The following is a 27243-nucleotide window of genomic DNA, read 5'->3' on the forward strand; positions in this document are numbered from 1 at the left end:
ATTTTGACAAAGGCAAAACTGACATTTTTGGCGGGCAATAAACCTCCTTCAAGAAAACATTATAGCATGCATTGTGAAGCAATAACGCGAATATAATAACAGAATTGATTGAATTTTTCGCAAGATTACCAGCACCCAAAGAGAGATCCCAAGCAATGCTGGGGAATAATGTAAGACAGTCAATCAAGTTTCGTGCGACACGTCGTCTGAAGTCCTCATTCGCTGCAGCGTTGGCGGCAGCCAGTAGGCTTGTGACACCAAGGATAATGTTGAAAAATCCTGTCTCCCTTGTGTCCAATGAGATGAATACTTTGGCAAAAAATATTATGGCATTGATTGGATCCGGTCATCCAACTTTGAACAGAGTCACAAGCTACTATTTTGAGGCTGAAGGTAAGAAAGTTCGTCCGCTTTTGGTTCTTTTACTATCAAGAGCCCTTGCTGAAATACCGCTTGGGGAAAGAGACAACATCAAAATGGATTTAGAAGATGTCCCCGAAGATCCAGTGTACTCTAAACCTCCTCATTTGATGCTCTTGGAAGAGCCAGCAAAAAACTTTTCACCGCTTCATGTTCTACATGGAATCAAACCTCTTAACCCGCTAACGAAGGGACCAGAGCCACTACCTAGAGCGACTTTTGATCAGGAGAGGGGCATACTCCCTAAGCAAAGACGACTCGCAGAGATTGTAGAAATGATTCACACTGCCTCTCTTCTTCATGACGACGTTATAGATCACTCGGATACGAGAAGGGGTAGACCTAGTGGAAATATTGCTTTTACAAATAAAATGACTGTTCTAGCAGGCGACTTCCTGTTAGGCAGAGCAACTGTTTCAATCTCCAGATTAAGAAACCCGGAAGTCGTCGAACTCATGTCAAATAGCATAGCAAACTTAGTTGAGGGTGAATTCATGCAGTTGAAGAATACAGCCGTCGATACAGATCTTTCAACAATAGAACACGGTAAAAAGGAACTTCCTCTCGATTCCGGAAAGCTCGAACTCAAGCTGCATGAATATCATGTACCTACAGGGGTTCAATACAATGTGTCTCATGAAAAAATTATTGAAACAGCCTTTGAGTATTATCTGCATAAGACATACTTGAAAACTGCAGCCCTTATCTCAAAGTCGAGTAGATCTGCAGCGATTTTGTCGGGAGCTAGGGAAACTGTAATAGAACAGTGTTATGAGTTTGGAAAGAATCTGGGAATTTGTTTTCAACTGGTCGATGATCTCCTGGATTTCACCATACCTGCAAAAGAACTTGGAAAGCCAGCCGGTGCTGATCTAGAGTTGGGAATCGCTACTGCTCCAGTACTATTTGCTTGGGAGGCAGACCCTTCCTTGGGGCCCTTGATTCAGCGTAACTTTTCTCAACCAGGTGACGTAGAGAGAATTGCTAATGCCGTTGCTACCTATTCAGGAGTCGAAAAGACAAGACAATTAGCCGTTGGCTATAGAGACAGAGCATTAGAGAACTTACGCAATGCTTTACCAGAATCGGATGCACGTTCTGCTCTCGAGTTTTTAACCAATAGTATTTTGACCAGAAGAAAGTAACGTAAAATTCTTTGACGTGTTATTTTATTGTAGGTCGTGGAGATTTTTTAAAAGTAATAGTCTATGCATGTATATATCCATCACACTTAAGGAAGCAGAGAGTAATAGGTCTTACGAACACACGGGCCCGCGCAGAATCTGTAATGCTGCATAACTATGAAGTGAAAGGAGATAAAACCAAGGCCTGTATAAACATAAAGCGGTACCATGGGCTATTAAAAACGTTTCAAATTGTCTGCAAAGCTAGGCCGACCGTAGACACTTCGCCTGTTACTGCTGCTTGCTTCACCTCTTGTAAAACGGTCACTAAAGTCTTCATGTAATTGATCATCTTTATTGAAAACCATTTTTATTCATGATTTTTTTCAAGAATGAATAAAATATGTATGTGAGGTGTTCTCGATTCCGTTGCTCGTATATTTTAAATCGCCTAGCGGTTATAGCCCTTATACAAATAATGTAATCCCATTAAATTGAAGAGTATAAAGATCGCAAACAACTTTCCAAAGAGCTTTAAGAACATGAAAAATTATAAGGCTATATTAGAATGAGTCACGTCTTTTTGTATCCTTATAAAGATTCAGTGCAGCCACTCTCTCGTCTTCTAAAAACAACTCAAACATGTGTCAAGCTGACAAATGCAGTTGTGTATGACTAAAAATATGACATGATCTTGTTGGCTGGTATTCTAATTTATCGGATTTTCATTCTCTTGCCTTAAATGTAGCACTGGGCATCCATTTTATTTTTTCATGGTTTCATCATATTTCTAATCGTATTAATTAGTACATTTGGATTGAGGTACTATGGAACTCCTTTCATAAAATACTGGCTGAATGCTTTGCCATAACTAGTAGTTTGCCTCAAGATTTGTTGCCAACATTATACTTAAGCTCATGCATAGAAACCATTTCTATACGAACACTTAAGAAGTTTTACTAACCGTGAAATCAGTGGTTTTATTTTTTACCTTTGAAGTTTTCAAATGTTCAAAGGACGCCTGCCACAAGAGTTTCAGCGTCGCAATTTATCAATGAAAAGTCGAAAAGGCGAAAACAGTCGGCTTAAAGTGAAGCCATTTTAAGTGTTGTTGTTTTCAACCACTTGTAGCTAAGATATATCAAGGAAGCCAAGCTTATGTATTACACTCAGTACCGGCTATTTGGTATTTTCGATTATGGAGAATATCAAATTGAGGATAGGTAAATCCCTGTGGTGAATTTATGGTGTCCACAATCTATTTAGCACTTTTCGAAATATGTCGTTATTTTTGCGCCCAAATTAAAATTTTCGCACTAGTGGAGCATGCTCATTGTTGGTGTAGTTCTGTGCTTGTTTCGCCAACAAGAGAAAAAAAAAGACGAAAAACACTAGGCAGGCTAAATGTTCTTAATATCATATTGGTTGACACGCATATTTTGGAGCGTGTCTTTTGTCCTACCTATAAAGTAGCAGTTATAGATTTTTGTTCACTGAGCAAAAGAGATATTTCTGCTGGATGTGGAATACTACAAGTAAATCGGGGCATATCTCAGCACTATGCAGGCGGTAAGAAACATGCAAATAACACAGTCTGCAACGGCACCCAGCATATCAACCAATATAAATAAACTTTAACTATCATATCATCACCTAATAATGCATCATCATTTTTTTTCATTCTACTTTTCATTGATCTATCAGCAATATACCAAAGATGGAGAGGTATAAAAGACGCAACTCTGTTGATAATCTGAACATGAGCGAAAAGTAGTAATAACAAAACCAACGCACGAGTAATCCAGATAAGCGGTCTAAGTGTGAAGGTTGGGTAAATTTTTGAAAAATAGAACGTAGAGTATAACAAAATCACAATATTGGGTAAAGCGATGAGAAAATTAGGCGTATTGTTCAAAGTCCAATATTTTAAAAATCCAATATTCCAATAATGGGACTGAATGAAGCTGTAAAATGTCACCTTTGTGAATGGTAAAGTAGACAAAACTTGAGTATCACACCATTCACCTCTTTCTGGGCAGTACTCTGTGAAAGGCATAAAATACAGATAGTAACAACAGACAGTAAACATTAACCCCCCAGAAAGTAGCGGGAAGCAAAGAGCCTTCAGATTCCTCTTGAACTTGATAAGTTGGAGGAGGTCAAAAATATAGTAAATTCCTAGTAATATGCAATTCGACCTATTCACTGCAGCAAAACTGAAGCAAATGGAAGAAAGTAGATACAGGGGCCACCTTGACCAAACACAATTAATATTAAAGGGAATCAAAATCTCAATGGATTTCTCCCGCAACAACATACCAAAAAATGTCAATGCAAATGATAATGGTTCGGAATAAATACCTGTCACAAACCCAGAAACGCTGCTGAAAATGAAAATCTTGACAGCTCCTCTTGCAACATTACGAGCGTATTCTGATCTTGGATTATTTCGGCTAAATATGCCAATTGTGAGAAAATATAGCAAAATGGCAGAGAAATAAAACAGAAGATTCTCCAAAAGAACGCCAGTTTTCAAAACTGTGAATAAATTGGTGCTTCCCCTGGAATAATAGCGAACCAGTTTGACCCAGACTGGAGAAAATGCATATTCATGCTCATAACGTGGTACATGGTCGTCCACTGTCATACCCTTTATGAAGAAAACCGCATCCCACGACAAGAGCTTATTCCACAATCTGCGATTCCAAAAAGTGTTCCAACTTTTTACAATAGAATCCGAGTTTGGAGCTGATGATAGTATGTACTCAATTGTCAGCTCGGTAGAGGTATCAAATTGATTAGGTGGTGTGAAAAACACAAGGATGTATTGTATAGAGCGCCATGCTAGGAAAGTCAGTGTAATAGTAGATATTGCCTCCAGATCACTTCGAATTATATCCGTAGTCATTTCTTAGTAAAATGAATCAAGACAATTGGTGACTAAGGTTAATTGTCCCATACATTGGTCACGCAGTGTTTCTCTTTCTCGGTTCTATGGCTCATTTTGATCACAGTCCACCTCGGCTTAAGGAATCTGGGTTGTTTTTCTCGCCCAGCTGAAAAGGAATAGAAGAAAGAGCGACCAAAAGGACTTCTGCATAAGAGCAATAGCGATACCGCTGTTGGCATGTGTTTTAGAGAAACCTGTTTTGAACCTCAAGCAATCTGGGAGTCCTCTACATCATACTAAGGGCTTCTAAGGCAGCTTTCAGTTTTCGTAGGGCAATTGTTGGCAGGCAAGAAACTCGTCATAGTTCACAGGTCAACGCCAGCTGTGTGTCGATAGAGTACCCAATTTGGCGAAATCTAGGTTGCGATTTAGTTGTCAAGAACTCGTGACTATTTGCTTTAGTCCGTAGATCCTTCACGGCGTAAGACAAAGTACGATGGCGGCTAAATATTCAGCGGCCTAACTTAATTCAACATTGCTCAAGACTACCCTCGCCCGTCGATGGCAACCAATATTTTTCGTGGAAATGTAGCGCTTGAACGTAGTGGTGCATTCCAGGAAACGCAACTGTTGGTTCGCTTTCTCCTGTAGACCCTAATAAAGGCACTACAGTACAAAAATGTCCATAGATGAAAGAATTGTTTGTCAGTATATGTTAACACAAGAAGGAGTAGGCTGATGCTACCCATCTATTCATAAAATGGTATTTGACGTTAAGAAAGTGCTGCATCAGAGCCCCTTTGTTGCTTAACATTTTTAGAGGCGCTGCTTATAGTTCAATATGTATGCATATCACTTCAACTGATAGAAAAGCAATGGCCAAGAGTACTACTTTGTATTGTTTAAGTTTAAGTTGTAGCTAACTCAGCCTTTCATATCAACGCCTCGAAGTTTTTACTCCCTTGGAAAAAAGTGATTACGCACGGGACTGAAACGGGAAAACGAAAAGCAGAAAAACTTATATATAAATATGTGATGGGAAGAGGGTGCTTCTCACCCCGGGAGAAATTAGTAATAAGAAATGACTATTTGAGAAAGAGGCTTTTACTTCAAGGATTTTGGTTCTAGTGTTGTGATTTGATTCGCCAGGTAGGAAATAATTTTAGAATTAAACTATGAGTCCTATCAACTGGATCAAGAGTGCTAGTACCGGCGATGGGCAATACGTAAAAAGGGCCGATTATTGGGATGACTCTGGTTGGGAGCAAGGAAGATGGATTTTGTTTGTCGTATTTGCCGTAGCATTGCTTATGCTTATTTTATATACCCGGATGGCAAATAGACGAAGGGTTTTACGTGGACAGGCTCCAATTAGAGGCACAGCATGGATATCGCCACCGACGTACAGACAATCTCAGACACAACATAACAGAGGTACTGGAGATCCCGCAGAAGATTATGTTCCCGAGTATACGGAAAGGGCAAATAATCAGGATCTAGGGTATTATGATCAAAACGGCGAGTTTCATTTGAATTCCAAGGTAGAATATCAAGCTCCTCCCTCGCTCTCAAGACGGGGATCAGAGTCATCTGAGTCTATCGAACGACCACAGCCAGCCGTTACAAGGGTACCCACAGATGATATGGATTTAGATTTTAGAAGATACCGTCCGACAACGGCGCCACCTCCAGCTTCTAGTTCAGAATCGCAAAATGCAGCTGTGTCAGGAGCAGCTGTGGAAGTTTCTTCTAGCAATACCAATACATCAATTGAATTACAAAATATCACATCCCCTGAGAAGGCCAGACTGTCGAAGAGCTAGGAGAAGAAATAATGCGGGCCATATCATTTCGGAAAAACTGCAGCATGAAAAATGTTTAGTCACCAGTAACAGAGGTGTTTACTATTTCTAGTTCACGGAGGAATTTTTGGGTGCGGACCAAATTCTTGAATTGCGTCGCGATTTAGCATTTTTCTTTCAAACTATACGGTACAGGGTTAAGAGGTGAAGCTCTAAATAAAAGGTAATTTTAAGGTTAATGAATCACTTGGACCAGGGTCGACCGCTCAGAGTCTTGCCCTATATATTGGAATGTATTTTAGTGTGTATAAGTGGTTGATCGACGGAGGTTAGTAATCTTCTTTTCTTTTCACTGTTTATGTTATTCATCATATGTTGCCAGCTTTCTTTAATTTAATGTGACTTCCCGCGCGGGATTGCGGAGATATTTACATTCATTTATCCTGTCGTCGAGTTGGGGGAGCAGAGTATATAAAGGGTATCCCACCACAACATGTGCAATTCCGTACTTGACAGAGTGCCTGGAAGTATTACTCGTGTGGTAGATATTGTTTGAGTTTAATCAAACCAATCTAAAGAATTATGTCTTCTGTAAAAGGTATTAGACCTACGCTAAGAAGTGAGGAGCTTTTGAAAAAAGGTGCTTACATTGCCGGAAAGTGGATCACTGAGAGTAAGGAATATTTTGAAGTTACTGATCCTGCCACTAACGCAGTGATTACAAAGCTGCCTGATCAGCCCGTGCAAGCTGTAGATGAAGCAATTGATGCGGCTTTTGAATCATATAAAGAATTTAAGAATACGACACCAAGGCAAAGAGCTGGTTGGCTGAGAAATATGTACAATTTGATGATAGAGAATACAAATGATCTCGCAAAAATCTTGACCTGGGAAAACGGCAAAGCCTTGACTGAAGCAATTGGCGAAATTAAGTACGCCGCATCATATTTTGAATGGTACGCAGAGGAGGCTTGTCGTGCATATGGTGTTACTATCCAGCCTGCAAATCCATCAAACAGAGCATTTACATTGAGACAACCCGTCGGAGTTTGTGGTTTGATATGTCCATGGAATTTTCCTAGTGCAATGATTACCCGTAAAGCAGCAGCAGCACTCGCGGCCGGATGTACAGTCATTGTGAAACCAGACTCGCAGACGCCATTATCAGCTCTGGCTTTGGCACATCTAATTGAGAAGGCCGGTTTTCCGAAAGGAAGTTTTAATGTGGTTCTTTCTCATACCAGAACACCAGAATTTGGTTTAAGACTTTGCGAATCCCCAAAAGTCAAAAAAATATCTTTCACCGGATCTACAAATGTTGGAAAAATTTTGATGAAACAGTCAGCTTCCACCATGAAGAAGCTTTCTTTTGAGCTTGGAGGCAATGCACCTTTCATCATATTTGAAGATGCAGATTTAGAACTTGCAGTAGATCAGGCAGTTGCTTCAAAATTCAGAGGTCTTGGACAAACATGTGTTTGCGCCAACCGACTCTACGTTCATGCTTCTATCATTGACAAATTTTCTGATTTGCTAGCAGCGAAAGTTAGGAAATTTGTTATGGGGCATGGACTAGATGAAAAAACGACCCATGGGTGCTTAATAAATCAAAATGCAATAAAGAAAGTTGAAGATCACGTTCAAGATGCAGTTAAAAAGGGTGCGAAGGTAGTCCTTGAAGGTGGGCCATTATCTAACTTGGGTCCAAGCTTCTATTCACCTTATATTTTATCCCATGTTCCTGAAAATGCAAAGGTTTCTCACGAAGAAACATTCGGACCCTTGTGTCCAATATTCTCCTTCAAGAACATGGAGGAGGTAGTCGGTTATGCCAATGATACAGAGGTCGGCCTTGCTGCCTATGTTTTTTCCAAAGACGTAAATACCCTTTACACCGTATCAGAAGCTCTGGAAACTGGAATGGTTTCTTGTAACACTGGACTTTTCACAGACTGTTCCATTCCATTTGGAGGTATTGGGGAAAGCGGTTTTGGTAGAGAGGGCTCTTTATATGGTATCGAGGATTATACTGTTGTGAAAACCGTTACAATGGGCAATTTACCAAAGAGACTTTGAAGTGCTTAGCTTTCGTTAAACGAAGACATCTTATTCGCCTGTATATTTTAGTAGCAACGTTTTCTTAATTTGTTTACCTTTACTTTTCAATTGTTTTCTTGGATGTTATGCTTCATTCTTAGGAACTTCGCGTTAGGTTTCGAGAACAAGCCCCGAAATGCTTCACATGGGTAAAAGAATGTAATTAAGAATAAAACTAGCCATTTACAAAAACCCGATGGCATATGGATCTCTATGATGAGTTACCGCAGAGTGACCTACTTTGTGATGATGAATTTTCTGACCTGTTGATTGCGTCCGAGCAATACCAGGTATCTGTCATTGAATTCTTGACGCTGCAGTCCAAGGAACTGGCCACACTCCTGCAGAGATCAATCAATGAGGTTGTCAAATTTCAGCAACTCTTATTTGGAGAGTTTAAGACGCAATTCCTTGAAACAAACAAAATCCAAGTCCTCACAGATGGAATAAGCCCTTTGCCGTTCAGTACTGGCGATGTCAACATCGATGAGAACCTTGGAGGCGGCATCTTCACGCATAGCATTACAGAGATTTTTGGGGAAAGCTCTACTGGAAAGTCACAGTTTCTGATGCAGCTCTCTCTTTCTGTTCAATTGCCGTCAAATTTAGGTGGTTTGGGAGGCAAATGTGTTTATATCGCGACCGAGGGCGACCTACCCACTCAAAGATTGGAAGAGCTTATAACAAGTAGAAAAGAATTTAAGAATCATAATGTTACTCAAAATAATATTTACACCGTAACTTGTAGTGATCTGATGACGCAAGAACATATTTTGGATGTACAGTTGCCCGTTTTATTGGAAAAGAATAAGGGCGCGATTAAACTTATTATTGTTGATTCCATTGCTCACCATATGCGTGTAGAACTTACTAGTACGTCTTTTAAAGAGTCGCAGGACAACAGGTTTTATATTGATAGAATGGCTGAAAAGCTGCTCGGTTTAGCAGGAAAATACTCTCTGGCTATAGTTGTTGCCAATCAAGTAGGTGATAAACCTCTAGTTGAGGCCACAGAGTCATCATACCAAGCGGTGACTGATTATGAATATCAACTAGGCTGGATGGTAGGCTGGAAGGACTCGACTATTCTCTACCGGCAGAATTTCAACGAATTGCCTTCAACTAATAAGATGAATGTTTCAGGCGTATCATTTTACGATAATATGCTTTCTGATGACGAAGATTCAATCTTAATAGAGGAGGAGCTACAAAGATTAACAAAGTCTGCGACTGATTCCAATGGTTTCACAAATAGAAAAAATGAGATTTCGAAAGCCATTCCGAGTAGCAGATCGGAGAGTTTTCCTGTAATTGCAAGGAAACCGCTTAAAAGAAGAATAGACCGTCGGGTTCCCACTCTGGGACTTGCCTGGGCTAATCATGTATCTACAAGGATCTTGTTGAGCAAGCTGTACAAGGCTTCAGCTCTTGTAAAACGGGGGGAGATCCATCTTTACAATGGGTCAGATCCTTCCGCTCTTTGGCAAGTGAAAAGAATCATGAAAGTTGTTTTCTCCACCTATTCTCAACCATGTGAGGTATCTTTCATAATAAATAAGAGGGGATTGGAAAGTGTATAAATACAGGAATGCCAATAAGTTTAGTTTTAATTAGGTGCTGCTTGTGTTATGATTACATAATAAGAATACATTCAACAGGTAATTCTGAAATCTCGATAGGTGCGGCGATCAGAAAGAAAACATGCGAAAACAAGGAGATTGGCGCTTGATGAAAAAAATAGAAGTTGTATTATACCGGCGCAAACAAGAAATTGGAGTGAAAGTATAACAGCACCGTTTCAGCTGTCACTCTATTATACACTACAGTGAGATACGAGACTAAAATGGACCCTTTGATACTTTATTTGAAGACTCGATAGCATCGTCAACGTCGTCTTCAATGGCATTTTCTTCATACGTCAAGTCATATTCACCCTCAAATTGATTGGAATCCTCTCCAATAATAATCCTTTTTCTGCTGTTCTGTGTATTACTCTCTTTTTCATCATCTTCATTAATATCATTTCTTGAAAAATTGAGTCTGGCTGAAGTCAAATAAAGGTATGCCACCCTCTTTCTTTTTTTATTGAAAAGAAACCATATCAGACTCCATAAGTGCCCTGGCTCATCATCCATGAACGATCTGGCAGGGTTGTATTGGTAAATCACGCAATCCGACATATCCATATGGGAATTAATAACTTCCCACATCCACTCTTCCGGCTTTTTACCCAGTGAATAGAGTGCATTTTCAAATTTCGATATCATCGATTTCAAAGATACCTTCAAAAAGTCCGTTGGCTCCAAAAGAGAGAAATCATGATCGGGATATGAAGCATTCAGTATTGCTATAAGATACGCAAATGTCCTACGACTCGCCGTTTCATTGATAGGACCAAAAGGTCCTATGTTGATACTGCTGCCATTTTCATAAGCAGAGGATCTTCTCCTTGTTGCTTCGAATTTATTACTTTGAAGACTATTCGTACTACTTGTTCTTCTCATAATTCCCTTTCCGCGAGTTACAGATTCAGCTGATGAAGAACTTAAGTAACCATTGTCACCATTCTGAACTAACTCTTTCAAATTTTGGTCATTTAACTTATTAGTTCTCAGATATGACCCACTACTGTTGCTACCATTTCCATTAGAACTTTGATTATCATTTATTGACATTCGTCTTTTCTGCTCCCAAAAAGAGTTGCAACCTTGAGGGGATTGTTCGGGAGGTGAAGCAGAGCCCCCTGACTCCAAAAGAGCCTGCTGTTGACACACCGCATTGTATCCCTCATTTTCCTGCAAGAGTGATTCCAAATGGTGGTCTATAGTCTTATATAGTTTCTTATCAGAGGCTACCGGTTTTGTTGTAAAAATGTCGCATCCTCCACTTATTTTACACTCGCTAGTCTCAAAATTTAGCGTTTGATTGACCCTTTCAACATCTAATTCATCTATGAACTACAGTTTCCAGTTGTTAGATGACATTGTCAGTAAAATACGCGAACAAGTTGGAACACATGGGTGACACTAATGCGGAGTAAACAAACATACCTTCATCTGAATGTATTGCGAAAACCTAATATAGTGGCAAAACTTCAACGAAAAAATTCAGAACTTGCCTGTCTCTCGATGTTATGACATTTAAACAGCTCTTAACATAGACTATGATTAATAGTGAGCCGTGATAGTGACACTTATCAGAACAGCGCTATTTTTTGCCCGCTCGCAGCATGTGGGGCCGCTTGATTATTGGCAATTCAAACAGGGTAACGCATATGTTATCTCTGTATAACTTATTGAAAAATAAGTCAGTCCCTACGCATAAGTCTATATAACATTACATGGTGGTAATCGATAATAAGGGATTCACATACTTCTCTTTGTGAATCCAACTCGATCCGATCAAATTAGCACCTCTTTGTTCGGCTATTCGAAACCATGCAGCTGCTCTTACTATATCTCTTTTTCTAACGGCAGACTTTTTCGACCAGATAGTACCACTTATACACATAGAATCTATATGTCCAAGGGAAGCAGCTTTCTCGAGATATTTGAGGCCTTTCAACTCATCAGGTTTCTCAAGCCCTAGACCTTTCAAATAGGCCATCCCGCACTCGTATAATGCCGGAGCCATCGGTTCCGGGACAATCTTCGGTAATCCTCTACTGTGTTCCAACGCAAAAACGTCAATATCTTTTTCAAAAACATCTTCTTTTTCAGAATGAACCTCAGCAGCAACTTTGATGTATTTAAAGGACTCTTTACAGTCCTTTCGTACCCCACATCCATCTCGTAATGCTAATCCATATAGTAAGAAAGCAGTTAAATTCTTTTTCGAACAAAGTCTTTGTAAATTTTGAGCAGATTCTATGAGTCTTCCTTCTTTTTTCATAGTTATCGCCAGTTCAATTTCATCAAAAGTCGAAGATGCATTATTTGCCGGTCCAGCAGCGATTGTACTGATGTAATCACTTTTGAGACTAAGTTGCAAAGCATTTTTACTGGGCTTCTTTGAATGCGCCGGCGTTTGAAATTGTAGAGGTGGAAATGGTTGTCGTTTACTATCGAGTGACAACCTTCTACCAGTGGTCTCTTTTCTGCCGTTGTAACCACCTCTATTCGTTGATGGACTACAACTGGGAGACTTGGTGGTGAAATCAGAAAGTGAGCGGAAGTGTCTGGAACTGTTTTTATTACCGTGCTTGTATTTTGTAGGGGTTTGAGTTTCCAAATGAATTGTTGGATTGACTGGAAATATGAAATGTCTCAAGTGATTCCGTGGTTTCCGGGGCGAGCTTTCGGCAGATGAACGGCCATGATAATGTATGTTTTTCGTTTCTTCAAAACTACCTCTACCCTCAGAAGTGCCTTTCTGTTTATGAGACTTTGGTGATCTGAAAAGGTTCTTCAAGGAGAAAGATGATTTTTTCTTGTGAGTTTTGAAAAGCTGGGGTGGTTCTCGAGAGACATCTTTGACAAATTCAGATTCTACAGTGGGTGATGAACTGGTCTTTGTTGGAGTTGAGTAAAACAGATCACGCGATCCATCTTGAGTGTTGAAAATTCCCTTTGATGAGATGTCGCTCTCCATTGATGATTCGGTCTTTGGCTTCGAAAGTATCCCTTCGTCGGCGAAGGAAGCTGTGCTGCTACCACTTACATTCTGGTATGTTTGCTCTTCTGTTATAACTGGAGTTTTGATTTCATAGTACTGGTTGCGGGGGGTCTTATACATTGACGACGATTCATGTTCTCCTGTATGTTCAAAATTGAACTGCGAAAGCTGTTCATAGTAATATGCCAGCTTAGAGTTTTTCATGCGGTATCTTTCAAAGTTCACCACATCAGCATCACCTGAATTATTACAGTTGCCAGCACTGTTAGAAGCAATGATCTTAGGGCGATAAGGATGCTGCTGTCTATCGCTTCCCCGACCAGTAAAATTTGACCTGTGAATTGCTTCAATGTCAATGTCCTCTTCAACAAGATAGGAGTATCTTGAATTGGCTGGAAAGTGTTGTTCAACACTTGAAGATGAAAAATCACCTCTAAGATTTGAAAATTCTGCAGAAACATGATCGAGCTTCAAATCATGTTCTTTCTTAATTGGAGGGTACTGAGTTCTCAGTGATGGAAATTTTGAGGCCGGCATACATATTATCGGGCCGGTTGACTGCTTTTTTAAACAGTCTTTATTCTTTTCCTCTTCCTCCTTTAGCGCTTGTTGTAAAAACAATTCGTCTTCAGCACTCAAAGCTAATCTATCCAATAACCTCTCATTAGTTTGGATAGTTTCAAAGGAAAAGATGCTCTGATTTGTTCCTTGGTATATGGAATTACTGTCGTCCTGATTTGTCCATGAATTATCAGCATTGTCCACTATCTCATTGGCACAAGACAAGCTAGGAAAGTAGCCACTTCTATTTCTCAACTCATCCAGCGGAGAAGCCTTAGACAAGTCAAGGTTCATAACAGCGCACGAATCTATTACTTGAATTATTTCTCTCCTTCCCGCAGTAGAACAAGTTAGTGGATCTGTCCCGTACTCTATTCTCAATATGACTATATATTCCGTAACGATACTAGACAGTTATCGTATACACGTAACCTAATAAAACAAGTTTGGACTCTATTGTTTCCAGTTCTATTGAATCTGATGCCCCATTACAGTCAGTTCTCGAAAACAGTTTGAACGCGTGGCTGTCTCCGTGAATGTCAATTTTGGCGCGTCGTTTGTCGTGCTTTTTCAACGTTTGTACAGCTTGAGAGAATACGTCATAAAAAATGTAATTTTGAACCTTATCGGATAGAAAGATCTGCTATGAATGATCTGCTATACAGGCAATTTGCTACATTTCCGCAATTCTCGTTGAACATATCATTGACTAGACCTGTACAAATGAATTGCATCGTTTTTAGTAATTTCTTCTTGCTAATAGAACATGGATTTGTGTGTAAAGTCAGAAATTATTACGTCCTAAAGTAATCAAAAGGTATTATCTTTACTCCTGATTTTAAGGGAAAGGTTTTCATGAATATAGGCCTACATGTATAATACTCACTGCTATTCCTCCATTGATTGAGTCCCGAAAACTGCAACTTTGCTTTGTCAAAAAGCATATTTTGAAAATGGAAACCTATTCTTTGATTCACCATGTGTGGAAAGTGCCTTCCCATTTAAGTTTCTCGGCAAGAGGTAGATTCAAGACTTCACTGGAAATTGTTGCCTCTAGGTACTGTAACCTATTTGGTTAGTTTCTATTTCAACAGATATTTTTTGAAGCTCACTTGCTCAAGAGCACAAAAGAAAGAAGTGTTCGACATTTTTATGTCGTTCTACATAAAAATATAATATTAGCTGCAAGAACGACATGATTCAGACACACTGTCACTCGTAAATGTACTTCTTTGAAGATACTGACAGATAAAATTTATTATCTATATAAGGGAGAAACTTCCCCAAAGTATCATTTTGAGGGCGAATTTTATTATTTTGAATGTTTTTATATGATATGCGGCAATCGCTGAACTGATTGCTACGGTAATTGCAGCAGAATTAGCGCTTGCTATGATTATGATAACATTAATGGGTAGCATTTTGTATCTTATCGCTCAACGAATCGACATAATGACACCCGAATACGGACCAGTGAAAATTTACCACGGTGTATAAGTGACGATAAACATTTTCAAACACTTCCATTTCAAGACCCTGAAACGAATTGTCTGAACCGCATATCGTTGTAGAAGATGATGCTAAAGAAGGAGATGTGAAGGAGTTGTGGGGCTCATTACTACTTGACGGAGGTGAAACAGTACTATGTGATGTTAGATGCGCAAGATCCCTTGTATTTCCTTCCCTGGACGGTGTCATCACAGTTGTGGTACTACCAGTAGTTCCTCCCAGCGCATCTATGCCACCACTGTTACCAGTATTGCTGCTGCATATATATATGAAATCTTGCTTGACTCTGCCGTCCACTGTGCAACCTGACTTGTTGAATATACTGTCCTCTAAAGATTTGAAAACTCTGTTTTCCAGAACCCCATAAACTTCACTTAAAGGTTGAGTCTGCTTTGATAGCCAAGATTTTGCAAAATCAACTTTGGCTGTGTCCAATGAAGCGGTGGAAGATAAAATGTCTGGCACTTTTTCATTTCCATCATTCTTACCGGATATTAATTCATTTTTTAAGTCTTGGATGGTTTTGCAAAGATGGATAGCTATTGACATGATATTCTTTGTCCATCTACAATTTCCGTGTTCATCTGTTATGATACTAACCACTTCTTCCTTCAGTCTTTTGGTTGTGAATGATGCATTTATATAATCTTTGGTGGACTTGTCTAGACTAGAGTCGTTAGCAACCAGCTGTTTGAAAAGTAAACGGCAAACCAATAAACAAACAATTTGACGGATATCAGCTCTCAATAAGATTAATCTGGCGTGATCAAATGACAGCGATGTAGGAAACTCCCTAACCATTTTGCGACATGAAAGTAAGCTTATAATACTCCCTACGCATAATTTATAGATATCTCTCGCAGTGGCTTGGTCATTTGTTGCTTTTCCAGCGATTTCACTTTCAACGTACTTTTTATTAAACCAAATCAGAGAAGATTTAAGATTAACCCTGTTGGAGGACATTAATGATTGGAAGTATTGTTTCTCAAATTCCACCGAATTACTCAATAATGCTGTCCTTAAAATTCTTATTTGATGATTTGCAATGTCCAATTTCATGGCTTCGAGAATTTGAAAGACTAACCTCAACGCTTCGATTAATTTAGGGAATGACGATTCCTCTTCGGCTTCTTTGAACTTCAAACTCATTTTATCCACCCACGCATCTCTCATGGGGGCACAGTGGAGCTTGAATAGTTGTGATAACCATTCTGAAAGGTTTGACATCATTAATGATCCCTTCAGTAATTCCTGTACGCTCAGTTCCGTATCCAAGGCATTATTTATTACATGAGCTTCTCTTTGTGGAACTATCGTCAACAATACTTCTCTTAGCGTGTTGAAAAGAGGAACCAATCTCGTGTGATTATAATCGAAAACTTCTGCTCTCCTTGAATAAACGAATATTTCATTTTGAACATCATTCCAGTATTTATCGGCTAATTGTTTCTTTTTTACACCTCTCTCACCATCTAAGTTTGGCCGAAACTGCAATAACGGATCAAATATTATATCGTGCCTTAACTGAGGATTCTTAACAATCTCTTGTAAATCTATTTCTTTCAGACACTGTAAATTTATTGGAGGCAAAGGCATTGATCCAGGCTGATTCTTTATCAAATTTATCCTCTCGTCCATACTTAATTCCTCATACTTGATGCCTGATGCTCTGCCATGATGACATAGTAAAATTGCGTTACGCAAAGAAGATGAATTATTATTGAGTGCATGAGAAGACCTGGCCTTCAGAACATCGTCAGCTTTGTTTGCGTTGCTCCCATTGTTTGGCCTGCTATTTTTATTAGCATCACTGGTATTCATCAAATTTGCCTTATTCATGGAATGTAAACCGTGAGTTTCCGAAATGTTTGAATGTTCTCTGCTATGATGATTCGTGGTCTTGGTGAATTTTTTCTTCTTTATTCCAGCAGAGCTTATTATTGAATGGTTTGAAAGCGAACTGTTATGTTGAAGACGGTGAAGATGACTATTATGATGGTTATGATGGTTATGATGATTATGGTGGTGATGGTGATGGTGATGACTTTGATGGGGATTGGTACTATTATTATGATAGTGGTAATGAGATTGTTTGTCACAACTCGTTAGTTTTCTTAATGATGAATGAGATATGGTAGGTACTGAATGTGACCTGAATTTTCCCCTGGTATATATTCTCAATGATGACGCAGGTGTTAGAGTGGTATTATTCCCTGCTGATGGCGCCACTGTTGCCGCCGTTGTCGGTGTAGCTGCAGCCGTTGTTGATGTGTTTGCGATTAGTTCGCGCTCCCGAACGAACCCCCTATTGTAGCTATTATTAGTACCGCAAAGAGTGGATGTATTTGTCGCTTGTAAATCTATATCTGAAATCTTGTCATTCCGGCGATCGGTGCTACGTAAGAACTGTCCAGTCTTTGAGTCGAACTGCTTGAACAAATTACTGGCATTATCGTTTCTATTTTCGTTCAAAAATTGACTACTATGAGGAGTGATTGTCCCTTCAACGAGTTCAGCTGATGCAACCGTTTCAGTATACTCCTTACCTAGAACGCCACTGCCAGGAAGTATCATTTCATCGCTTCCTGCCATTTCGACATCTTCATCTGAAACAATACCGATTTCGGTCGACTTATTACCCTGGTCGTTCATGTTCATCGTTGTATCTTTACCTTGTGCGTCCAAGAACCTATGTGCTCTGATTGATGTGCTTGACGTGGAGCCAAGATTACTGCTGTTTGATTCTTGAACCGTGACCTGACTTTTTATCTTTGACTGCGCAGGTGGCGACGAAGTTGCTGCCGACGCTGTGGATCCGCCTGTTGCTGTTGCGGTCGAGGCTGTAGTGCTCTGTGCCCTGGGTTGTTCCATCCGATATATATGCCCTGCTTGGATGACCAAGGTTTGCGTTATGGCTTGTAAACTCAAGTTAAAATAGTAGGAATGGAAAAACAACCTTTCGCTTTTTGTCTCTTTTTTTCTTTCCTTCCTGTCTCTCCTTTCCCTACTTCTCTTAGCTGGCAGGAAATAGAAGACAAAACACATAGTGAAATAAAATAGAAAAAAAAAAAAAAAAAAAAAATTTAGTCAATCTCGCAGCTGCCCAAAAATTTCGCAACTATAATTTCTTATTATGCTGCCATCTACATATTATATCTATCTTGCGGTATCTTTACGTAGCTGTATTCTACTACAACAGCTTACTACAGCTTACTACAGCTTACTACAGCTTACTACAGCTTACTACAGCTTACTACAGCTGACTACAGCTGACTACATGCAATCTTTTTTCTTATTCATGGCTGTTCTCCCCGCCCCCATGGCCTCTTCAGCCTTTTAGTGATCATGAGACATATACCGGTGTTACTTACTGAAAGACCGTTGCAAATCTAGCAAGGAGACACTTTACCGAATTGCGACACCGAACGCCAACATCACCAAGACATCAATGCAATCCCGACACACAACGCCGCCATGCCACATAAAACAAGAACGCAAACATAAACTAACTAGGCCATTGACGGTCCCTTGTTACAACACCTGACATGCCTGCAATTCGACAGCCTTGTGCATTGCTCTCTTCAAGAATTCGAGTGCCTGTTGTGCGACTCACAGTCCTTGCGACTAGTTGTTTCAGACACTTGCTAGCACTCAGACCTTTGTTGCTTTTCGTATCGCTTCTGAATACGACTTCCAAAGAAGGACCTCTAAAGTAAGGCTTCTAGAGTAAGACTCCTAAAGTTGCACATTCAATGCTTTTTCTTTTTGCACGCTGCTTGCGTCAGTGGGCTTCCGATACACACGTAAAGTCATCCGCACTCATACAGCACAACCACATGAAATGCAACCGTACAATGCAACCTACTATACACTCCTACGTACACATATTAACGTACCCTAACTTTGCTGTAGACGCAAAGGAACCGAAACGAACAGAGCAAAGATCCCCAGATGCGGCAGTTGATGAAGAGAAGACATTCCTAGATGAGGATCTTTTTATCTGTTTTCCAAAAGGAAAACTGCTTACAAACTGATGACAAACCGGATTACAAAGCTTAAGACGAAAAAAAGAATCGAGAGGGCAAGGTTTTTTCGATCTGTTTTTCTACATTCTCGGGCATTCGTTCCGTGCTGTACACGTAAACGCTGGAAGAATTCCTGGACCTTCTCGACGCGCAGCGACGCTGCTTCGAAGGATCCAGCGCAGCTCTGGACCAGAGGTGCTCTGTTGGGGGGGCACATACGCGTGTGTGGTGTCGGGGCGTCGGAGCTTATATTGTTCGCTCGTTCATCGTATATGCAGTCGTATAGCCGGATGGTGACTATTGATTGAAACACAAGGCGCTTCTTATAGACACTCCGAGGGGGTTTCCAGGTCTTGCCAGGTCTTGCCAGGTCTTGCCATTATACTTGAGGGTTATCGCAGGAGTGCCAACCAGGGTTACAACGCATTGTGGCCACGTTTCCTGGATAGTGCACGGGAAACGCAATGCTGTTGAATATCGATGGGCCCTGCGCGGGCCGGACGCAGCGCTCTGGCCGTCACGTTCAGGGTCGGGAGTGATTGCTTTCACGTCTGGCGAAGTACTAGATGGGCGTGTATCTTGCCCAAAAAAAAAAAAAACTCATCTAGGCCCTGTTGGTTCGTGTCGATGACGTGCCCCTTTTGGGATGCAGTCATGGTGACGCGCGCGGCCGCGCAGACAGGGTCTCGTCGATAGTGATACGGGGCATGCGTGGTTACCCGCCCCAACATGTGACTCTTTGTTTCTCTGTTTATTTCTCATCTAGCTCTCGCATTGTCTCCTAAATGTGTTGTTTTCTGTCTAAACATAAATTGTGCAGTGTTGTGGTAAATAGAGTAAAAAAAGATGTGTCGCGAATGTTTTGGGCAAGCTTCTTCTGCAGCAGCATGTTTCTTGGAATGCTGCGCGCACGTACGATGTAATGTATACTGTACACTGTGTTGTTTCAATTTCAATTAACCCTTCATTATTAAAAATATAATTATAATATACAAATTGACATAATAATATAATATAACATTGTAAAATACACAAAACAGCATCTGCTCTTTTTTAACCACCGAAACCATACAAGGTTCTACCTTGTCTCTTCAAGGCATAGACCACATCCAAAGATGTAACGGTCTTTCTCTTTGCGTGTTCTGTGTATGTAACAGCATCTCTGATAACACTTTCCAAGAAGGTCTTCAAGACGGCTCTGACTTCTTCGTAGATTAGACCTGAGATACGCTTAACACCACCCCTTCTTGCCAGTCTTCTGATGGCAGGCTTTGTGATACCCTGAATGTTATCTCTAAGAATCTTTCTGTGACGTTTAGCACCACCTTTACCTAGACCTTTACCACCTTTACCTCTACCAGACATTATTTGATATGTTTTTTACTTAAATTTGCTTAGTATTTTGTGAGAAATAAGAGCCAGAGAATAATCTATACCCCGGCAGTAAACAATTGAGCCACTATTGCTTATATATGACACTTTGCAACGCTTTTTTTATTTTCTTTTCATGCCATCTGACAACTATCCATATGTCATTCCGAGGATCGTTCCAATTATTTCTCATGCATCATTTGGTGTGAAACGTTCAGTACAGATTTACTATGTGAATGCAGTTTCCCAGTGTGAAATTTGTAGAACGGATTGAGGTGCCGTTCTGAGAATTTCGCCCTTCACCATAGTGAAAACGGTCTGAAAGTTTCGCACGTTTATCAGGTGGCGAATCGATCGAGTCAGAAATTTTGGCTTCATTTTTTTTTTGCGGTAAACCACTCACTCCGGGCCCCCCCCTCAGCTGTGTTTCTTTGTTTTTTCTTTCAACCACACCTCTTAATTCTTTGTATATAAAGAAGACGTTTTCTTGTAGAAGGACACCCTCTCAGTGTAGTTTGTCTTCCAGTAATATATATACACAATAAAAGCATCATTGAAAAATGGCTAGAACGAAGCAAACAGCAAGAAAATCCACTGGTGGTAAAGCACCAAGAAAACAACTAGCCTCCAAGGCTGCAAGAAAGTCGGCCCCATCTACCGGTGGTGTCAAGAAGCCTCACAGATATAAGCCAGGTACTGTTGCCTTAAGAGAAATCAGAAGATTTCAAAAATCTACGGAGCTTTTGATAAGGAAGTTGCCATTTCAAAGATTAGTGAGAGAAATTGCTCAAGATTTCAAGACTGATTTGAGATTCCAGTCCTCTGCTATCGGTGCTCTTCAGGAATCCGTCGAGGCTTATCTAGTTTCGTTATTCGAAGACACCAATTTGGCTGCTATTCACGCCAAGCGTGTTACTATTCAAAAGAAGGATATCAAGTTGGCTAGAAGACTAAGAGGTGAGAGATCATAATCTTTTTTGATATGTGTCGCAATATCGAATTCTTTTACTGCTTTATTGAAATATGCGGTTGTATAATATAATTTCATGCAAGTATAGATATATGTATATCTTATTTTTATGTTGTAAACGGTTTTTTTACTAGGGATTCAAACATGTCTTTTTCTTCCGAAGCAGTTCATAAGCTCGGTGGTAAGCCCAACAGAGCTAACAAAAAAATCTTTTCTTTGCGAATCAGTAGCGTCCAGGGAGTCACCTAACGCCCAGTTTTAATTATGGAGCAACCTATAATCAAGATATGCGGCCTACAGTCTTTGGAGGCTGCTAAGCATGCTGTGGATAGCGGCGCAAAATACTTAGGTGTAATATGTGTGCCGAACAGAAAGAGGACTGTACGTGCTGAGGTAGCAAGAGAAATTTCAGAACTGGTGCATTCTTCAGACTCACATGTAAAACTGGTTGGGGTATTTCGCAATCAATCCAAAGAAGACATCTTGGAAACAGTGCGCGACTACCAACTTGACATTGTCCAGCTTCATGGAGACGAGGCCTGGCGGGAGTATCGACAGTTTTTAGGGATCCCGATTATCAAGAGAATGATATTTCCACGAGATTGTGATGAAGTTTTGAAATCTTCTAATGAACCGGACTTTTTGTGCCTTTTCGATTCAGAAGCTGGTGGGACTGGTGAAATGTTAAATTGGGAAGCAATCAATCAGTGGGCAACAGATACTGGTGTAGGCACTAGATTTATCTTAGCGGGAGGTCTAACTCCAGAAAATGTTGAAGAAGCGCTCAAGATCAGTGGTGTCATTGGTATAGATGTTAGCGGAGGTGTAGAAAGTAATAATGAAAAGGACTTGAATAAAATATCTAGATTTGTAAATAATGCGATGAAGTAACCGAAGCAGAAATAGTAATGTTTCGTATTACATACCTACAAAGTGAAACTCACATTTGCTATACACTAGTTATCTACAAACAGAAACTAAACTAAGCCGAACCAGAGATGAAGAACCACTTGTCAACAGATTTGTCAATTGGGGCATCTGGTAATGGAGAAGCAGCTGGAATATCCGAGACAGCGTTTGGAGCGTAGGTTGGTGTATCGCTTAGTGTGGTATTAGCCAATTTAATACCCTTATTGTCAGAAGCTTGGCCGCTAATAAGTTGTTTCCAAGCTTCATGAGTTTCTCTGATGATATCCAAAGCATACTTCTTGTTTTTAGCTTCACCAGAAAATGCGAATTGGTTTTCTGGTTTACCGTCTGGAATCTTGTAGATTCTGAACCATTCGTTGGTGGCTCTTAGCAAACCTGGGAAATATTTTTCGACGTCTTCAACATCGTTGAGTTTTGGAGCTAATGGGTCATTGATATCAATAACAATGACTTTCCAGTCTGTTTCACCTTCATCCAACAAAGCCATTATACCGAGAACCTTGACTTGTTTTACTTGGCCAACGGAACCAATTGTTTCACCAATTTCCAAAACGTCCAATGGATCATTGTCACCGACAGCTTTGGTCTCAGGATGAACTTGGTTTGGATCTTCCCAAGTTTGTGGGAAAGCACCATAGTTGTGAATATATCCATGGTGAGGGAAACAGTTTCTGACGTATCTCAATTTGCCCTTTTTGGTATCTTGGATAATTGGATTTAATTCCTCCTCCTTGGTTATTTCTAATTTTGCATTGGTCCAACGTGGAATTTCTACAACCATGTTGAAAATCTGCTTTTCTTCATCTGCATACAATGGAATGTCATGGAAAGAGGAAATTGGTTTACCATCCTTTTCAATGAACACTTTGAAATCTAAGGTGTTCTTAGCACCTATTTGTCTAGTAGTGTAAGCCATTGTGTAGCAATCAATTACGAATTGAAATCGTCCTAATAATGATAATACCAATTGCCCGGAAAATGATAAAGGTATTTTTTCATCAAAAACACGAGGCCTTAAGTACAAAATTGTTGGAGGGCGAGAGAAAACAATAAGCGTGCTTGCTGCCAAAGTTCGTCGATTTCATTGTGGCGTTTCACTTTCAGGCACGTGACATATTCACAGATCATATACATTGAACCCTTAAAGGCAATGGATAAGTGTTGAGATATGTAGAAGCTTTGATAGCCTCACTGCTGAAATGTATCAATTTAGATAAGTTAGCGTTCGTGTAATTAATATAGAGGTCTAGGCGAGTTGGATCTAGTCGCAAACCTAAATCTTCATGTTTTCTGTACAACTCAAGTCTTGCTGCGACTGAATACTCTACGTGTGAATGGTCATATAAAGCAGCAACAACTTCTGCATTTAAAGCTCTTTCAGGACTTCAGTAGAGCGCACTTATCGGATAGGTTAAGGACTATTCTTTTACTTAGATTCCTTTTCTGAAAGCTCTATATAATAAGAAGAACAGGAGAAGGACCTCTCGTCCTTTGAGGTGAATCTGATAGGAGAATTTGCTACCGCATCTGTATCGGACCATTCGAACACAGTCATCAGCTGAAACTGTTGAAATATAGATCGATATTGTAAGATATATGAAAGAGGTGACTTATAGGAATTAGTAACAAGACAAGTGGTTTGTACAACAAAATAAACGAAGTCAGATGAAGGCCTAACAGAATATCAATCGATCCTGGAAATATATCAGATGATAATCTCTCGCGAGACGTTTACAATTCAGGAATCTGACTACGAAGGAGTCTATGGAATGAACACGAAATAAGAGTTGTACTGTGGATTCTATGGGACTAGGAATGGTGTGATGACGATGAAAATTCTTCACACGTCGTCCTCTATTATGGTTCAATAGGTACAAAATGTTAGGTATAAAACCTGACGTATTTTCCTGATATTAATCTAAATGCAATCAGTTTTATTTCACTTCATGATATAGAAAATCAAGGAATTATATATCTCTATAATTGAATTTAATAGTATCATCATCAATGTCAAACCAAGTTACTGTCGATAACTTCGAAGAAAACATCCTTTCCAAATATTAATGTTCTTTTCTCTGAAAGATAATGAACTTTAATTTCTGATATCAGTTCTTTAACTAAAATTGTGTTCTTTTCTTTTATTTGGGCCCAACTTGCTCATACCCATGGAGCGAAAAGTGCAAAGAGAAAGTGATACAAAAAGAACTTGAGACACAGCAGCGAACAGAGTGAGGAACTTAGTACTTGAATCAATTTGTGCATGAAGGTCACTATAAAGGAAGTGCACAGCGTTTTTGCATGGTCGTGGCTTATTTCAAACCATGCCAAGGAAAATGGGGAGAGTAAGAATGATGTTGATGATGAGGAGGACGTTTGCGGAATCTGCCGAGCAAGTTTCAATGCCACATGCCCTGGCTGCACTTATCCTGGAGATGAATGCCCACTAGTAGTAGGAGACTGTAACCATAGTTTTCACGTTCATTGTATATACAGATGGCTAGATACCACATCATCTAAGGGTTTGTGTCCAATGTGCCGACAACCCTTTCAATTAAAGCGGGGTTTGGCTATCAATGATTCTCACATCAAGAAGTTCCAAGACTTGCATTTGCGGCGAACACAGGGACAAGCGCAAGAAGCCCTAGCTGAAGGTGATGAAGAGGCGCTAGGCCGTGTTGCTGATCAACAGAGCCATGGAAACGGCATAATAGATGAGCAAGGAGATGTAATAATGGAACAGGGTCTAGTTGTTAGATAGATTGATTATGTAATGAGGGTAAAAAAACATGGTATGACAACAACTTGGTGTAAAAATGTCAGTACAGGTAATGCTTCCAACCAGAGTCGAACTGATGATCTCCACATTACTAGTGTGGCGCCTTACCAACTTGGCCATAGAAGCTATTAAATGTTTAAAAATTAATTAAAGCAAGTAACTCTTTATACAGATGAAAATATTAATATAAGACTATGAATGTGAGCTAGTCGAGGCAACATTTTTTGTTGAAATAGAGACTTTTGATTGGACAGAGTGTTTTCTTCGGCGTTGTCGATAGTAACTTGGTTTGACATTGATAATGATGTTCAATTATAGAGATATATAAGTCCTTGATTTTCTATATCATGAATTGAGATAAAACTAATTGAACTTGGATTAATATCTTGAAAATACGTCAGTATTTATACGTAACATTTTGCACCTATTGAACCATAATAGAGGACGACGAGTGAGGAATTTTCATCGTCATCACACCATTTCTAGTCCCATAGAATCCACAGTACAACTGTTATTTCATGTTCCATGCCATAGACTCCTTCGTAGTCAGATTCCTGAATTGTAAACGTCTCGCGATAGATTATCATCCGATATCTTTCCAGGATCGATTGATATTCTGTTAGGCCTTCATCTGACTTCGTTTATTTTGTTGTACAAACCACTTGTCTTGTTACTAATTCCTATAAGTCACCTCTTTCATATATCTTACAATATCGATCTATATTTCAAAAATAGCTTCTGAGACTCATTGTAGACAAAGATTGACTTGCCTGTGAAGTTGGAGTCTCAACCTCAACTATAACTTCAGGAGTCGTTAGTCCATCTGTTCCAATGGTATATGTGGTAACACAGTCAACAGTAGACGTGATTGTACCGGTCCATGATAGGTAAGAGGTGACCGTATTTGTTGAAACCCTAGCCGTTGAGTTTGACAATATCGAAGCACCTGCAAGTGTTGCCGAAGATAGCAAACTGCTCAAAGAATTACCGGATGAACAGATCGTAGGAGTCTCAACTTCTATTACAACAATTGGTGTGGTCAAAGAATCAGAGCCAATCACATAGTTCGTAGTGGTGGAATACGTGGAAGTGAACTTGCTGTCCCATGCTCTGAATGAGGTAGTTATGGTAGCATTGACAGTGGGGGTCTCGACCTCGATAATCTCAATTGGCGTTGTCAAAGAGTCAGATCCAATGACGAAAGTAGTAGAAGTGGAGTATGTCGATGTGAACTTGCTGTCCCATGGTCTGAAAGAAGTTGTTGTGGTGGTTGCTACAGTAGGAGTCTCAATCTTTATAATCTCAACTGGTGTAGTGCTGCCATCTTGACCGATTGATTGGGTCAAAGTAGTTGTTGTAGAGGTCACCCTAACGGTCCAAGGAACGGTCACCGTAGTGTAAGTTGGTGGAATATTGGGGTTTACAACAGAGCAACTGGGTTGGCTTGAAGTTTTTGGGAAAGAAAATACAAAGTTCGTTAAACCGGTATAGCGTATTCCGTTTGGCAAAGTAGTTGCAAAGGGCAGGTAACCGAAGGATTGGGCGTTGACGAAAACCACTTTTAGCGGATAGTAATAGTTTCTCTATAGATATACCCATGAACCCGCGTTACCTAACGCACCTTTCCATCTCTTGATACCATTGATTGTGAATTCGCTACTACCAATCGGTTGAGCATTCTGGTTACAACAATCAAAAGCCACTCCATTTCCTACCTGCAGAACAGCAGAGTCATCAATTCCAGTCATATCCACGTAATTCCAACCAGTTGCAGGTGCTAAAAAATAACCCCTGATTTCTGAAGTAAAGTTGGTTGGCATAATGGGAAAACCGTAAACCTGGCCTTGCACCGGACGGTACTCCCAATCATTGACATTACACGTATACCGCAAATTGATGTCATTGATTCCACTGACGGAGCCTACATACTGGCCGTTACTGTATCCTGAGACGAGGTATCTTGCATTTTGAAAATTTGTTGCATCATTAAATATTTAGGAATAGAATTTCACGTTGAAACCAGGCCTTCTCTCACCCAAAGGCAAACAGGCCTGTGGCACTTGGGCTTGTGTGAACCTAGCGAATATAAGCCCCAACAGCACCAACACTATTTGCAGCATCTAAATGTGATTCCCATTTCAATTTTTTTTTTTA

The 27243-nt window shown here is 40.0% G+C and overlaps 13 protein-coding genes and 1 non-coding gene across 14 annotated transcripts; 7 read left to right on the forward strand and 7 right to left on the reverse strand.

Annotated features, from left to right (window-relative positions):
- Positions 1-155: 155 nt before the first annotated feature.
- Positions 156-1565, forward strand: COQ1 (trans-hexaprenyltranstransferase; the record flags this gene model as incomplete). The annotated part of the gene is made up of 1 exon (XM_037287717.1): positions 156-1565. One exon carries the CDS (start codon positions 156-158, stop codon positions 1563-1565), a length of 1410 nt encoding a protein of 469 aa, XP_037143612.1.
- A 1537-nt stretch (positions 1566-3102) lies between these two features.
- Positions 3103-4452, reverse strand: GPI18 (GPI-anchor transamidase GPI18; the record flags this gene model as incomplete). The annotated part of the gene is made up of 1 exon (XM_037287718.1): positions 3103-4452. One exon carries the CDS (start codon positions 4450-4452, stop codon positions 3103-3105), a length of 1350 nt encoding a protein of 449 aa, XP_037143613.1.
- A 1157-nt stretch (positions 4453-5609) lies between these two features.
- On the forward strand, positions 5610-6257 carry HG535_0C02360 (resistance to Congo red protein; the record flags this gene model as incomplete). Its single annotated transcript, XM_037287719.1, has 1 exon — positions 5610-6257. The coding sequence occupies one exon, from the start codon at positions 5610-5612 to the stop codon at positions 6255-6257; it is 648 nt and encodes a 215-aa protein (XP_037143614.1).
- A 561-nt stretch (positions 6258-6818) lies between these two features.
- UGA2 (succinate-semialdehyde dehydrogenase (NAD(P)(+))) lies at positions 6819-8312 on the forward strand (the record flags this gene model as incomplete). The annotated part of the gene is made up of 1 exon (XM_037287720.1): positions 6819-8312. One exon carries the CDS (start codon positions 6819-6821, stop codon positions 8310-8312), a length of 1494 nt encoding a protein of 497 aa, XP_037143615.1.
- A 224-nt stretch (positions 8313-8536) lies between these two features.
- RAD57 (putative DNA-dependent ATPase RAD57) lies at positions 8537-9913 on the forward strand (the record flags this gene model as incomplete). Its single annotated transcript, XM_037287721.1, has 1 exon — positions 8537-9913. The coding sequence occupies one exon, from the start codon at positions 8537-8539 to the stop codon at positions 9911-9913; it is 1377 nt and encodes a 458-aa protein (XP_037143616.1).
- Positions 9914-10171: 258 nt separating this feature from the next.
- Positions 10172-11389, reverse strand: MAF1 (RNA polymerase III-inhibiting protein MAF1; the record flags this gene model as incomplete). The annotated part of the gene is made up of 2 exons (XM_037287722.1): positions 10172-11290; positions 11384-11389. The coding sequence occupies 2 exons, from the start codon at positions 11387-11389 to the stop codon at positions 10172-10174; spliced, it is 1125 nt and encodes a 374-aa protein (XP_037143617.1).
- A 280-nt stretch (positions 11390-11669) lies between these two features.
- On the reverse strand, positions 11670-13802 carry DSF2 (Dsf2p; the record flags this gene model as incomplete). Its single annotated transcript, XM_037287723.1, has 1 exon — positions 11670-13802. One exon carries the CDS (start codon positions 13800-13802, stop codon positions 11670-11672), a length of 2133 nt encoding a protein of 710 aa, XP_037143618.1.
- A 1113-nt stretch (positions 13803-14915) lies between these two features.
- SOK1 (Sok1p) lies at positions 14916-18062 on the reverse strand (the record flags this gene model as incomplete). The annotated part of the gene is made up of 1 exon (XM_037287724.1): positions 14916-18062. One exon carries the CDS (start codon positions 18060-18062, stop codon positions 14916-14918), a length of 3147 nt encoding a protein of 1048 aa, XP_037143619.1.
- A 2033-nt stretch (positions 18063-20095) lies between these two features.
- Positions 20096-20407, reverse strand: HHF1 (histone H4; the record flags this gene model as incomplete). The annotated part of the gene is made up of 1 exon (XM_037287725.1): positions 20096-20407. One exon carries the CDS (start codon positions 20405-20407, stop codon positions 20096-20098), a length of 312 nt encoding a protein of 103 aa, XP_037143620.1.
- Positions 20408-20973: 566 nt separating this feature from the next.
- HHT1 (histone H3) lies at positions 20974-21384 on the forward strand (the record flags this gene model as incomplete). Its single annotated transcript, XM_037287726.1, has 1 exon — positions 20974-21384. The coding sequence occupies one exon, from the start codon at positions 20974-20976 to the stop codon at positions 21382-21384; it is 411 nt and encodes a 136-aa protein (XP_037143621.1).
- A 263-nt stretch (positions 21385-21647) lies between these two features.
- TRP1 (phosphoribosylanthranilate isomerase TRP1) lies at positions 21648-22274 on the forward strand (the record flags this gene model as incomplete). Its single annotated transcript, XM_037287727.1, has 1 exon — positions 21648-22274. One exon carries the CDS (start codon positions 21648-21650, stop codon positions 22272-22274), a length of 627 nt encoding a protein of 208 aa, XP_037143622.1.
- Positions 22275-22365: 91 nt separating this feature from the next.
- IPP1 (inorganic diphosphatase IPP1) lies at positions 22366-23229 on the reverse strand (the record flags this gene model as incomplete). The annotated part of the gene is made up of 1 exon (XM_037287728.1): positions 22366-23229. The coding sequence occupies one exon, from the start codon at positions 23227-23229 to the stop codon at positions 22366-22368; it is 864 nt and encodes a 287-aa protein (XP_037143623.1).
- Positions 23230-24573: 1344 nt separating this feature from the next.
- Positions 24574-25071, forward strand: APC11 (anaphase promoting complex subunit 11; the record flags this gene model as incomplete). Its single annotated transcript, XM_037287729.1, has 1 exon — positions 24574-25071. One exon carries the CDS (start codon positions 24574-24576, stop codon positions 25069-25071), a length of 498 nt encoding a protein of 165 aa, XP_037143624.1.
- Positions 25072-25142: 71 nt separating this feature from the next.
- Positions 25143-25215, reverse strand: HG535_0Ctrna3T. The gene has a single exon. It is a non-coding gene; the product is annotated as a tRNA-Thr (tRNA).
- Between the last annotated feature and the right edge of the window lie 2028 nt (positions 25216-27243).

This window comes from Zygotorulaspora mrakii, chromosome 3, assembly GCF_013402915.1.
Source record: "Zygotorulaspora mrakii chromosome 3, complete sequence".
In the NCBI taxonomy this organism is placed as follows: domain Eukaryota; kingdom Fungi; phylum Ascomycota; class Saccharomycetes; order Saccharomycetales; family Saccharomycetaceae; genus Zygotorulaspora; species Zygotorulaspora mrakii.